This window comes from Mobula hypostoma, chromosome 3, assembly GCF_963921235.1.
Source record: "Mobula hypostoma chromosome 3, sMobHyp1.1, whole genome shotgun sequence".
In the NCBI taxonomy this organism is placed as follows: domain Eukaryota; kingdom Metazoa; phylum Chordata; class Chondrichthyes; order Myliobatiformes; family Myliobatidae; genus Mobula; species Mobula hypostoma.
Window position 1 is genome coordinate 72,386,189 of NC_086099.1, and position 14,725 is coordinate 72,400,913.

Genomic DNA, 14,725 nt, shown 5'->3' on the forward strand with positions numbered 1-14,725 from the left:
TCTGCTAATAGCTTCCAGAGAAATAATTATTGGCAGAAACATCTTCCCTCATTTCCATTCAAGACTCTAACAGTCCTTCGAGGCGAGACAGTACTTCACCTGCAAGCCTGCAAGGATGATCTATTATGTCTGGTGCTCCCGATGCAGCATCCTCTACATTGGTGAGAACTGTCATAAGTTAGGGGATCGCTTTACCAAGCACCTCCACTCTATCCACCAAAAGTTGAACTTCCCGGTGGCCTAGCAATTCAATTATGATTATGATTATGATTATGAGGACATGCAGTCCTCTTTTATTGTCATTTAATAATGCATGCATTAAGAAATGATACAATGTTTCTCCAGAATGATATCACAGAAACACATGACAAACTGACTGAAAAACCGACAAAAACCCACATAATTATAACATATAGTTACAACAGTGCAAAGCAATATCATAATTTGATAAAGAACAGACCATGGGCATGGTAAAAAGTCTCAAAGTCTCTCGAAAGTCCCATCATCTCACATAGACGGTGAACCTCCAGCACCACAAACTTGCCGATGCAGCATCCTGGAATCATCCAACCACAGTCCGACTCCAAGCCCGTCCGAAAACTCCGAGCCTCCGACCAGCTCTCTGACACCGAGCACCGAGCACCATCTCTGCCAAGCGCTTTGACCCCGACCCCGGCAACAGGCAATTCCCATTCCCAGTGCAACATGTTGGTCCATGGTCTCTTCTTGTGTCACAATGAGGCTACCATCAAGGTGGAAGAGCAACACTTTATATTCCGTCTGGGTATCCTCCAATCTGATGGTATGAAGATCGACTTTTCCTTCCGGTAAAACAAAATACCCCCCACCCCTTCTTCTATTCCTCTCTGGCCTCTTACCTCTTCTCACCTACCAATCACCTCTCCCTCAGCCCCCTCCTCCTCCCCTTTTAACTATGGTCCACTCTCCTCTCCCATCAGATTCCTTCCTCTACAGCCCTTTACCTTTCCTACCCACCTGGCTTTACCTATTTAGCTATCCTTTTTCCCTTCCCCTCACATTATTTTGGTGTCTCTCCCACTTCTTTCTCAGTCCTGAGGAAGGGTCTTGGCCCAAAATGTTAACTGTTTATTCATTTCCATAGATGTTGCCTGACCTGCTGAGTTCCTCCAGAATTTGGACATGTGCTTTGAATTTCCAGAGATGTTCTTCCAATTACTTACTGCAACATAGCCAGCGAATCACAAAATCACTGAAGAAGAAACGTTGTCTCATTCTGCCTGCAGAGCTGATGTACGGTTAGGATGACAATAAAGGTTTTTGAATCTTTGAATCTTTGATCACAGACTATGGAAATCCCAAAGGCAACATCATCTCATTTAATTTTATATGTGAATTTTATTGCTTTAAAACGGTGGTATCTGCATGTTGAACATGTGGCTGCAAACTGAATTCTCACAAGGGAGAAGAAACCTGCAGCCCCCCAGCAGCCAGAAAATCCATCCCACCAGTCCCCCAAATGCTTATTTGCATGCACAGACTGTACATAAATTGGGCATTGGTAATTTGGGGAGGATTTGTATATGGCTGAATTTTGTTGTTGCTTCTAATTAGTTCAGGTTGTCCCAGCCACTGAAAAGGCTGCGTTATTAAGTACTCCTGTACACCTGTTCGTTAATGGAAGTATCTAATCAGCCAATCATGTGACAGCAACTCCGTGCATAAAAGGATGCAGACATGGTCAAAAGGTTCAGTTGTTGTTCAGACCAAACATCAGAATGGCGAAGAAATGTGATCTAAGTGACTTTGACTGTGGAATGGTAGTCGGTGCCAGATAGGGTGGTTTGAGCATCACAGAAACGGCTGATCTCCTGGATTTTCAGATACAGTCCAGGAGAATGGTGAAGAAAACAACCAAAAAAAAAAGAATCCAGTGATCAGCAGTTCTGTGGACAAAAACACCTTGTTAATGAGAAAGATCAGAGGAGAAAGGCCAGACTTGTTCAAGCTGGCAGGAAGGTGACAGTAACTCAAATAACCATGTGTTACAACAGTGGTGTGAAGAAGGGCAGCGCTGAATGCACAACATGCTGAACCTTGAAGTGGATGAACTACAGTCGTAAAAGACCATGAATGTACACTCTGTGACCACTTTATTAAGTACAGAAGGCACTTAATAAAGTTGCTACTGAGTGTAAATGCAATATCTCAATTATTTCTGTGAAGTTTGGAGATCACCTCTTTCCCCAGACCTCCAAGATAATTCAAAGTTTACCTTGACTGCACCTCTCAGCACTAGTGTTGGAAGTCTGCATGACCCAACCAGCTCCATTTATGATGATGGTGTTGTGATATTGATTGATCCTTTTAATCCTCTGAAAATTTAATAAGTGGATTATATAGTCTCTTTATAATCCACTCAAATTTACAGAAAGTTTTTGTTGTAGTTCTACTTGCAATACCATATGACTACAATATACAGAAGCAGAATTCACCATTCGGCCCATCACGTCTCCTACGCTATTCAATCATAGCTAATTTTTGTCAAACCCATTACCCATCTTTTCTCCATAACAAATAAGAACCCACCTTAAATGTACACAATGAATTGGCCTCCAAAGTCCTCCTTGCGAGGCTATTCTACAGATTCACTACCCTCTGGCTGAAGTGATTTCTCCTCATTTGAGTTTTACATGGACACCCTTTATTCTGACATTGTGATCTCCGATCATGGAGACTCATACTAACGGAAACATTATTTTCATGTCCACACAGCCCAAGGCTTTCGGTATCTGGTAGGTTTCGATAAGACTTCTTCAACCCTACCCTATCCCCATCCTTCTGCATTCCATCGGATATGGGCCCAGAAATATCAAATGCTTTCCATATATTAATCTATCTAATTGAGACATTACTTCTTACAAAGCGAAACCCAATAGCATGAATGTCAGAGATGCTTCACTACCAGATGAACTCAACACCTTCTATGTCCACTTTGAAAGGGAGAACACAACTACAGCTTTGAAGATCCCTGCTGCACCTGATGACCCTGTGATCTCCGTTTCAGAGGCCAATGTTAGACTGTCTTTAAAGAGAGTGAATCCTCGCAAGGCGGAGGATCCTGATGGAATACCCGGTAAGGCTGTGAAAACCTGTGCCAACCAACTAGCGAGAGTATTCAAGGACATTTTCAAGCTCTCACTGCTACAGGCAGAAGTTCTCATTTGCTTCAAAAAGGCAACAATTATACCAGTGCCTAAGGAGAATAATGTGGGCTGCCTTAATGACTATTGCTTTGAGGGGTTGGTCTTGACTAGACTGAACTCCTGCCTCAGCAGGGACCTGGACCCATTGCAATTTGCCTATCACCACAGTAGATCAATGGCAGATGCAATCTCAATGGCTCTCCAGACAGCTTTAGACCACCTGGACAACACAAACACCTACACAGGATGTTATTGATCAACTATAGCTCAGCATTTAATACCATCATTCCCACAATCCTGATTGAGAAGTTGCAGAACCTGGGCACCTGTACCACCCTCTGCAACTGGATTCTTGACTTCCTAACCGGAAGACCACAATCTGTGTGGATTGGTGATAACATCTCCTCCTCGCTGAAAATCAACACTGGTGCACCTCAGGGCTGTGTGCTTAGCCCACTGCTCTACCCTCTATATACACATGACTATGTGGCTAGGCATAGCTCAAATACCATCAATAAATTCGCTGATGACACAGATATTGTTGGTAGAATCACAGGTGGTCATGAGAGGGCATAAGGAGTGAGATATGCCAACTAGTGGGGTGGTGCCACAGCAACAACCTTGCACTCAACATCAGTAATACGAAATGGCTGATTGTGGACTTCAGGAAGAGTAAGACAAAGGAATACATACCAATCATCATAGAGGGAGCAGAAGTGGAGAGAGTGAGCAGCTTCAAGTTTCTGGTTGTCAAGATCTCTGAGGATCTAACCTGGTCCCAAGATACTGATGGTAGTTATAAAGAAAGTAAGACAGTGACTATACTTCATTAGAAGTTTGAAGAGATTTGGTATGTCAACAGATACACTCAAAAACTTCTATAGATGTACCATGGAGAGCATTCTGACAGGCTGCATCACTGTCTGGTATGGGGGTCTACTGCATAGGACCAAAAGAAGCTGCAGAAGGTTGTAAATCTAGTTGGCTCCATCTTGGGTTCTAGCCTACAAAGTACCCGGGACATCTTTAGGGAGAGGTGTCTTAGAAAGGCAGAGCCCATCATTAAGGACATCCAGCTCCCAGGGCATGCCCTTTTCTCACTGTTACCATCAGGCAGGAGGTACAGAAGCCTGAAGGCACACACTCAAGTCCTTGGTGTCCACATTTCAGATGATCTCACCTGGTCCCTGAACTCCTCCATCCTGATCAAAAAGGCGCAATAGCGCCTTTGTTTCCTGCAGAGCATCAAAAGAGCTCACCTCTGTCCCAGGATACAAACGGACTTTTACTGTTGTACCATTGAGAGCATTCTCACCAACTGTATCTCAGGCTACGTCCACACTAGACCAGATAAATCCGTAACCAAAGATTTTTCTCTTCGTTTTCACCCTCCGTCCACCTGAAACGGCGTTTTCCTCCCCCGAAAACGGAGCTTTTCTAAAACGCTCTCCAGAGTGTTTAAATCTGAGAACGCCGGTTGGGCGGTGTAGTGTGTACGGAGTAACCGGAGCTTTTTAAAACCGCTGTCGTGACGTGCCGGAACAGATGGTGGTGGCAGTGTGGCATTTCATTGTTTTCTTGAACGCAACCTCCAAACACCACAACAATATCTGACAATAGATGTGTAACAGCCTCATGTAACCTTGTATGGAAACACAAGATAACACTGATGCAGACATGTTTTATACATTTAACAAGGTGCTTTATTAATGTATTGCTTGTGCAAACATTCAATAGATTCAATTGTCACTACTTCCAAACTGTCATTTTTAAGTAGTAGCTTATGTTTGGCATAGACGTGAAAATGTCAAGAATAAAAAAGGAAAATTGTAAGTTTCACTTTTACTCAGGTAAAAATAAAGTCACTTTTGCCCAGTAACTCGTTTTATTGCACATGTTAAATACAGCAAAATAATATAGAAAGACATGGCAAAAGTAAAGACAAACAAATGAGGTAACAGCAAATTTCACTATTGCCCAGTAACAAGCCTTATTACATTTAATTGTAGCTGTTGTCCCTTTCATCAGTGAAGAGACTATGGCTGAAGGAAATGTTTCCAGGGTGACCCCTCTGTGGGAGTGGGGAAGATGTTGATGGGGCCACCCGGGGGTCTGTGTGTCCATATGTGTAGCTATTGTAGTGGCTGTGAGGCTGGGTATTGTGGCGGTGAAAAGTACTGAGGGGAGCCATTATATTCCTCATCATTGCAAATCGCTTTGCAACAGAGTTAGTCAGTTTTTCAATGTTCGTCGTCAGCCGGGTCATACTGTCCGTGAACTCCCTGTCTGTTGCCTCCATACACTCCAGTATTTGATTTTTAGTTTTAAGTCCTCCTGCGCGAGAGCCAACAGCTGTCCGTCGTTTGGCAATTTCCTTTTAAGTTTTTCTAGTCTGTAACTGGACAAATGCGCACCAAGTATACTGTTTCCTCTTTGCTTGTTTTCTGTAGATGTGTCCTGCGCATGCCCAGTAGGAAGAGATTCGCCTAAATACCCGTTTTAATGTGGACGGAGGTATTTTCAAAAATGCCTGGTGTGGACGCCTATCGTTTTTACGTGAAACTGGCGTTTTCAAAATTATCCAGTCTAGTGTGGACGTAGCCTCAGTGTTGTATGGCAGTTGTCCCATATCGAACCACAAAGCACTCCAGCGGGTGATGAAAACTGCCCAGCGGATTATCGGCACCCAATTGCCCACCATCGAGAACATCTACCATAAACGCTGCCTGGGCAGGGCGAAAAGCATTATCAAGGATGCATCTCACCCTAACCATGGACTTTTTACTCTCCTCCCATCCGGTAGGCACTACAGGAGCCTCCGCTCTTGCACCAGCAGGCTCAGGAAGAGCTTCTACCCTGAGGCTGTGACCCTGCTGAACCTCACAACACAGCGCTAAGCAGTATTGCATCCATATTGGACTGTCTCAGTACTTTTATATTTGTATGCTATAGCACTTACTTTTTATTTGCAGTTATTTTGTAAATAATACTATTCTTTTGCACTTCTGGTCAGATGCTAATTGCATTTCATTGGCTTTGTATCTGTACTCGGCACAATCACAATAAAATTGAATCTGATCTAATCTAATCAGCGATTCAGGAATGGCTTCTTCCCTTCTGCCATCCAATTTCTAAATGGATATTGAAGCTTTGGACACTACCTCACTTTTTTTAATATACAGTATTTCTGTTTTTGCACATTTTTTAAATCTATTCAATATACGTAATTGATTTACTTGTTTATTTATTATTTTTTCTCTGCTAGATTATGTACTGGATTGAACTGCTGCTGCTAAATTAACAAATTTCACATCACATGCAGTGATAATAAACCTGATACTGATTCTGATTTCTGATTCTGAACAAAATGGTGGAGATAGAAAGCACTCAGTACCTGCATGAATTCAGAGATTGGACAGGGAGTTAAATTAGTGTCAGGTAACTTAAACAAGATCAATTATACCAATTTGATTAATGATCAGTATTGCTGAGAGAGTTATAAAGCCTTAAAACCATTTGTCATGGGACAAAATCATTTGGAGGTTCATTAAATGAAGCCACAGGGAGTGTTGGACCAATAGAGGAAGGTATTTCAATGGGCTTTTATGCTTTTTGTTTATCTCTGGGAGAACTAAACCTGAGGCACACTTTGATTTGCACACCAGGTTAATGTTCGTACATGAGAATGTACTCTCAATGCCTGCTTTTTTGTAATAAAAGGCATCCGTTAGTCTTACGAGACCATGGATCTGCGCCTGGAAAGTCTTCACTCTCCAGGGCGCAGGCCTGGGCAAGGTTGTATGGAAGACCAGCAGTTGCCCATGCTGCAAGTCTCCCCTCTCCACGACACCAATGTTGTCCAAGGGAAGGGCATTAGGACCCATACAGCTTGGCACCAGTGTCGTCGCAGAGCAATGTGTGATTAAGTGCCTTGCTCAAGGACACAACACATTCCCTCAGCTGGGGCTTGAACTCATGACCTTCAGGTCGCTAGTCCAATGCCTTAAGCACTTGGCCACGTGCCCACACTTTTTTGTAAACATGATAAAGATCAAGCATATTTTATAATGACAAACAAGAGAAACGTGCAAATGTTAGAAATCCAAGCAACACACACAAAATGCTGGAGTAACTCAGCAGGCCAGGCAGAGTCTATGGAAAAGAGTGTAGTTGAAGTTTCAGACTGAGACCCTTCAGCAAAACTGCAGGACTATACTCCTTTTCATAGATGCTGTCTGCCCTGCTCCTCCAGCATTTTGTGTGCACTTTTACAATGCATTTGATTCTTATCTCTGCTGGCGCAGGCTGCAATCCAGACCTGTGCATTCAGTTGAAATACCAGAACTGTCTGTGGTCAGAGAGGTGGAAACCTGTACAACAGTCAGCAGTATCTTGAGGAGAATGTGTGTCAACACACACATTCCCCTCTTAAATCCTGTGTGAAGTATGCACCATTAATATTTCACCCATTCTTGTGCACTCCTGTTGTAATTAAGGATGTTCTTTTTTATTGGAAAGAGCACAGTTTTGACGCCATTTACTTCAAAACAGCTGCTAGAAAATCCATGACTGCCTGAACAGATCTTGTGAAAAACACAGAAGGTAAACTTACCTACCTAACTGCTTACATTATGAGAGAGATTTTGAAATTCCAGTTATGTTGCAGTCATATAAGAATTTGGTTAAGCTGCACTTGGAGTACTGTGTGCAATTCTGGTTACCCCCTCTGCAAGAAGGACATGGGGTTTTGGAGAGAAATTAGCATTTACCAGGGTGTTCACCAAGAGTTTACCAAGAATTGAGCTTTTGCTAGATAAGTGTTCACCAAGAGTTTACCCGGATGCTGCCTGGATTAGAGAGTATAAACTATGAGAAGGATTGGACAAAGCTCGGTTGTATTCTCCAGAGTGTCAGAGGCTGGGGGAGACCTGATAGAAAAGATTATGAGAGGCATAGACAGGGTAGAAGTCTGAACTTTTTTCCTAGCATAAAAATGTAAAGTACAAGAAGACATGCATTTAAATTGAAACGGAAAAGTTTAAAGGAAATGTGCAGGGCAGGTATTTTTTTACACAGAGAATGGAGGTACTGGGTCAACTGCCAGAGGGAGTGATAGAAGCCGATACAACAGTGGCTTTAAGGAAGCTCATGGACGCATAACTGTGTGGGGAGCGTATGGATAAGGATCATGTACGGACAGAAGATAATTAATTTAATTTAGCATCGTATTCAGTGCAGACAACATGGGATGAAGGCCTTTGTCCCATGCTGTACTTTTCTACATTCCATGATTATGTTTAACTTTAAATGAGAGCCAGCAATGGGCTAAAATCTTTTCTAAAAATTGGACTGAGAAAGGAAGATTTTGGTGAATTATTCCCTACCTTTGATTGAACTACCACTGAGGTACTGAAGGATCCAGGGAAGTAGTTCAGTGTAATTCTTGAGTCCATACTGAGCTTCAGGGCTAAACCTGTCCGTGGTACAGTAAATGTCTCTTTTCTTAAGCAGGATATAACTGAAAAGATGCCAAGCTTATATATCTTAATATCTGCACAGTTTTTCTAGAAAACAAAAGTAAGGTACATAGGAGAAATATAATTTAATTTTTATTTTATACTGCTGTTATTTTGTGAGTGTTCTGTACAAAGTGTAAATTGTTTACTAACCTTGTGCCTATTGTACACACCTTCTAAGGAAAGTGGACTCAAATAACTTGAATGTGGTGTTGTATCTGATGCCTTTACCATAATATTATGGTAATTACCCCGATACCAAGCAGAGAATGGTATAGCAATCTTTAAGGGGAATGGATTCCCGATCCTGGAGTCAGTACACTGAATGCTGATCACATTGCTCACCAATTCTTCGTCATCACTTACAACCGTGGGGCCCCTTTCATTGATTATTTTGCACAGCAGCCTCTGGGCTATGAGAAATGGTGCAGTGACATAACAGCCAATTTGAGGCTCATCTCCTCTATCCAACTCTGCAAACAATCTTAAAAACAGAAAGGAAAACTTATAATTCATTGAACAATTGTCTCAAGTGATAGTTATTATCATTCATCTCCTCCCCACCCCTCGGGCTCCCCCACACATATATCTTCCTCCCGACGATCTGGATCTAATTTAGAACTCTGTGTATTTGCAAATATACGGTATATTCAACTCTTCCACATTCTACATTGTGTGGGAATCTTGTCCAGGAATCACTTGTTTGGTATCGTCATTTGAAACAATTTCAGATATCAAGTTTTGTTGAAGAGTCAATGACCAAAATGTTAACTTTGTTTTTTTTTCCTTCACAGCAACTGTCTTGGCTTACTGAGGAAACCCTTCATATTCTATGTTTATTTCAGTACTACTACTACTACTAGTAGTTTATTTCAGTAGAAGGAACAAACTGTAGAGCTTAAGTACTTCTATTGGTAGGATGCTTTTCTTAACTTCACTGAAGTTAAGACTTACCAAATGATATCACCATTATAATATGGAAATTGTGGAAACCAATTTAAGGGAACAAGATTCCAAAAAAACAGCAAACTGATATTAATCATCTACGTTGTTCAGAAGTGACAGCCTAGATTTTATGCCTTGTAACGAAGAAAGATGAACTTTCTTGATCTTATATGGCAGAACACAGAACATAGAACAGGAACAGACCTCCAGTCCAAGATGTGCTAAACTAATTGAACTAGTAATTAAGTACCAAACTAAACTAAACACTTCTGCCTACACCATGTCCATATCCTTCCATTCGCTGCACATCCTGTCTGAGGGCCTTTTAGACACTTCCTATGTAATTGTCTTCACGTCCACCACTGACAGTGCAATCCAAGCACTCACCACCCCCTGTATATATAAAAAAAACCTGCCCAACGCAACACACACAAGATGTTGGAGGAACTCTGCAGGCCAGGCAGCATCTGTGGAAAAAAGTACGGTCGACATTTCCAGCCGAGACCTTTTGCATCTCCTTTGGACGTACTCACTCTCACCTGTTCTCTTGTAGTAGACATTTCAATCCTGGGAAAAAAGCTACTGCCTGTCTACTCTTTCTATGCTTCTCATAACCTTATAAACCTCTATCAGGTCTCCACTCAGACTCCGCTGCTCTAGTGCTGACAACCCTGGTTTGTCCAATATTTCTGCATATCTCATGCCCTCTAAGTCAGGCACCATCCTGGTAAAGCAACCTAGTCACCAAAGTACTCCACTTTTTAATAGAACCCTGACACCTGCTATGTTATTCCAGATCTAATCCAGATTACAGCAGTGCCTAAAAGATGTATTAAAGGCAAATTTCTTTGGCATTTCAGTTGACCAAGGTGGGTTGGTCATCTTTACAGTTTAGCAGGATTTGATGTCAGAGAGTCATAGGAAAGTACAGCACAAAAATATGCCCTTCTGCCCATCTATTCCATGCTGAAACATTTAAACCACCTATTTCCCTCAATCTGCACTGGGACCATAGCCCTCCATATCGTGACCATCCAGCTATCTATCCAAACTGCTCTTAAACGTTGAATTCGAGTTCACAAGCACCACTTGTGCTGACAGCTCATTCCACACTCTCACGACCTTCTGAGCGAAGAAATTTCCCTTCATGTTCCCCTTAAACGATTCACCTTTCACACTTAACCCATGACCTCTGATTGTAGATCTACCCAACCTTAACTGAAAAAGCCTGCTTGCATTTACCCTACTACCCCTCATAATCGTGTATACCTCTATCAAATCTCTTCTCAATGTTCTACGTTCCGAGGAATAAAGTCCTAACTTTCTGAATCTTTCCTTATAACTTAGGAATTCCTGACCCAGCAACATCCTTATAAATTTTCTCTGTACTCTTTCAACCTTTTTTACATCTTTCCTGTAGGTAGGTGAACAAAACTGCACACAACACTCCTAATTAGGCTTCACCAATGTCTTATACAACTTCAACATAACATCCCATCTCCTGTACTCAATACTTTGGTTTATGAAGGCCAATATGCCAAAAACTTTCCTTATGACCCTATCTATCTGTGACACCACTTTCAATAAATTATGGACCTGGATTCCCAGTTCCCTTTGTTCCCTCACACTCCTCAATGCCCTACTGTTCACTGTGTAAGACCTACTCTGGTTGGTCCTACCATAAGTACAACACCTTGCACTTGTCTGCATTATATTCCATTTGACATTTTTCCAGCTGGTTTAGATCCCTCTGCAAGTCATGATAGCCTTCCTTGTTGTGCACTACACTCTCAATCTTGGTGTCCTCCAAGAATTTGCTGATCCATTTTACATTATCATTCAGATTGTTGATTTTGATGAAAAACAACAGTGCACCCAGCACCGATGCCTGTGGTGCTCCATTCGTGACAGGCTTCCAGTCAGACAGATAACCATCTCCTACCACTTTCTGGCTTCTCCCACAAAGCTACTGTCTAATCCAATTTACTACTTCATCTTGAATGCCAAGCAACGGAACCATCTTGACCAACCGCCTATGTGGTCAAATGCCTTGCTGAAGTCCATGTAGACAATATTCACTGCCTTGTCTTCATCCACTTTCCTGGTATCTTCCTCAATAAACTCTATAAGATTGGTTAGACATGACCAACCATGCTACAAGGCCATGTTGACTATCCTTAATCAGTCCATGTCGATCCAAATACCAAATATATCTGGTCCCTTAGAATGCCTTCCAATAATTTTCCCAGTACTGATGTAAGGCTCACCAGTGTATAATTTCCTGGTTCATTTTTAGAGTCATTCTTAAATAGCAGAACAATATTGGCAATCCTCTGGTATTTCATCCGCCACTAAGAATGATTTAAATATCTCTGCTAGCCCCCAGAAATTTCTGCACTTGCCTCCCGTAGAATTCGAGGGAAAACCTTGTCACCCCTGGAGATTTATCCAACCTAATTTGCCTCCTCCTCTGTAATCTGTACAGCGTTCATGAAGCTGATGCCACTTTGCCTCACTTCTATCGACTCTGTATCCATCTTCCGAGTAAATACAGATGCAAAAAAATTCATTTAAGATTTCCCACACATGGATTCCTATTCTGATCTTCCAGAGGACTAATTCTGTCCCTTGCAATCCTTTTGCTCTTAACATATTTGTAGAAACCCTTAGGATACTCATTCACCTTGTCTGCTAGAGTAACTTTATGCCTTCTTTTAGTCCTCCTGATTTCATTCTTCAGTATTCTCTTGCATTTCTTATAGTCATTTGTTCCTGCTTGTCTATACCTGCTATGCACCTCCTTTTTCTCTTAACTGGGGCCTCAATATCTTTTGAAAATCAAGTTCCCCACACCTGTTACTTTTGCTTTTATTCTGACAGGCACATACAAGCTTTGTCCTCTCAAAATTTCACTTTTGAAGACCTCCCACTTACCAAGTACACCTTTGCTAGAAAACAGACTGTCCCAATCCACACTTGCCAGATTCTTTCTGATACCATCAAAATGGGCCTTTTTCCAATTTAGAATCCCAACCCAGGAACTAGACTTATCCTTTGGCATCTTTACTTAGAATTTGAGTCTTCGCCTGGAAAGGATCCCGACTGTGTGGAAAACACCATGTGTGGTCCCCGTACCCAAGAAGGGCCAACCGCAAGTCTTGAATGACTACTGTCCAGTGACCTTGACCTCGCACATCATGAAGATTCCAGAGAGACTGGTTCTGGCTCACCTCTGACCCCTGCTCAGATCAGCCATCAACCCCCTGCAGTTTGCCTACCAGAAGTACATTGGAGTCTGCGAATCTGGCATCTATCTGCTGAACAGAGCCTATTCCATTTGGATAAGCAGGGCAGCACTGTGACGACCATGTTTTTTGATTTCTCAAGGGCCTTAAATACTATACAGCCTTCTTTGCTGGGGGAGAAGCTCCATTCAATACAAGTTAGCACTTCGATTGTATCCTGGATAATGGGACTACCTGACTGGCAGACCATAGTTTGTGCAGCTTGATCATTAGATGCAAAATGTTCCAGTATACAAATTTCTGTCACCTGTCCTGTTTTATTCCCCAATAGCAGATCAAGTACCAAACACTCTTTCACTGGAAGCTTTCCTGAACACATTTGACAAACTCTATCCTATCTAGTCATTTTACAATATGGTAGTCCCATTTAATGTGTGGAAATTTTAAATCACCTACTATAACAACTTCATGTTTCTTGCAACAGCCTGCAATCTCTCTACAAGTTTCTCCCTCTAATTCCCTCAGACTGTTGGGGTTGTCTGTAAAATCGCCCCATTCATGATATCACATTTCTCTTATTACTGAGTTTCACCCATAATGCCTCACGAGTTATCCAGTTGCCCTGACTGAACACTGCCATGACATTTTCCTTGACTAGTAACCCCACCCTTCTCCTTTAATCCCTCTCACTCTGTCACATCTAAAACAATTGAACCCCAGAACACTGAGTTTCCAGTCATGCCTCTCCTGCAACCAAGTCTCACTACTGGCTACAATATCATAATTACAGGTGTTAATCCATGACGTGAGCTCTTCTGCCTTTCCTACAATATTTCTTGCATTGAAATATTTGTAGCTCAAGGCACTAGTCACACCATGCTCAACCTTTTGATTCCTGGCTTTGTCAGGGGTCTTAACAACATCTCTCCCCTAACTGTTGTGGCACATTGGTTCCCATCCTTCTGCAACTCTGGTTTGAACACTATCGTGCAGCTCTAGAAAACCTTCCTGCTAGGATATTGGTCCCCTTCCACCCCAGGTATAATCCATCTCTTCTGTACAGGTCCCAGCTTCCCTGCAAGAGAGCCCAATGATCCAATAATCTTATGTCCTCCTTTCTACACCAACTCCTTTGCCAGGTGTTAGACTGTATAATCTTCCTGCTTCTGGCCTCACTAGCACATGGCTCAGGTAGCAATCCTGAGATCACAGCCTTGGAGGTTCTGCTCTTTATCTTAGCACCTAACTCCCTGAACTCACTTTGCAGAACCTTGTCACCCTTCCTACCGATGTCCTTTGGCTGTTCACCCTCCCACTTAAGAACGCTAAGGACTCGGTCCGAGATGCCCCAGACTCTGGCATGCAGGAGGCAACATGCCATCCAGAAAACTCATTCTCATCCATAGAACCTCCTTTCTATTCCCCTAACTAACGAATCCCCTATCATTACAGCTCACCTCTTCTCCCCTCCTTCCCTTCTGAGTCATGGAGTCAGACACAGTGCCAAAGACCTGACAACTGTAACTTCCATCTGCTAGGTTATTCAGCGACCCCCACCCCCCACCTATGTTCCCTCTAAGCTGTGCACATGTGCGCGTGCACACATGTAGTAATTAATAATTATACTTATTGAAAATAATCTTTTAGCTAAACCTTTCTGTTGACTAGTTAGTTGGTTTTTCAAATACCACAATGCACGTCACTAATTTACGTCACCTCACCTTTCCTGTTCTGGTTTGTACAGCTGCATCACGGCAGCAGCCAACTTTGGCCGACAGTGTTCATATAGTAAAGTTTACAAAGATCTGTTTCAAATCCTGTAGATAGCTTACTA

The 14,725-nt window shown here is 42.3% G+C and overlaps 1 protein-coding gene across 1 annotated transcript in view; it reads right to left on the bottom strand.

Annotated features, from left to right (window-relative positions):
• Positions 1 to 14,725, bottom strand: part of dthd1 (death domain containing 1) — a 37,017-nt gene that overhangs the window by 15,903 nt on the left and 6,389 nt on the right. The window contains exons 3-4 of the mRNA XM_063042460.1: positions 8,855 to 9,185; positions 8,570 to 8,749 (exon numbers count right to left, since the gene is read on the bottom strand). Coding sequence (XP_062898530.1) covers positions 8,570 to 8,749; positions 8,855 to 9,185 — 511 coding nt within the window. The remainder of the gene's footprint in view (positions 1 to 8,569; positions 8,750 to 8,854; positions 9,186 to 14,725) is intronic.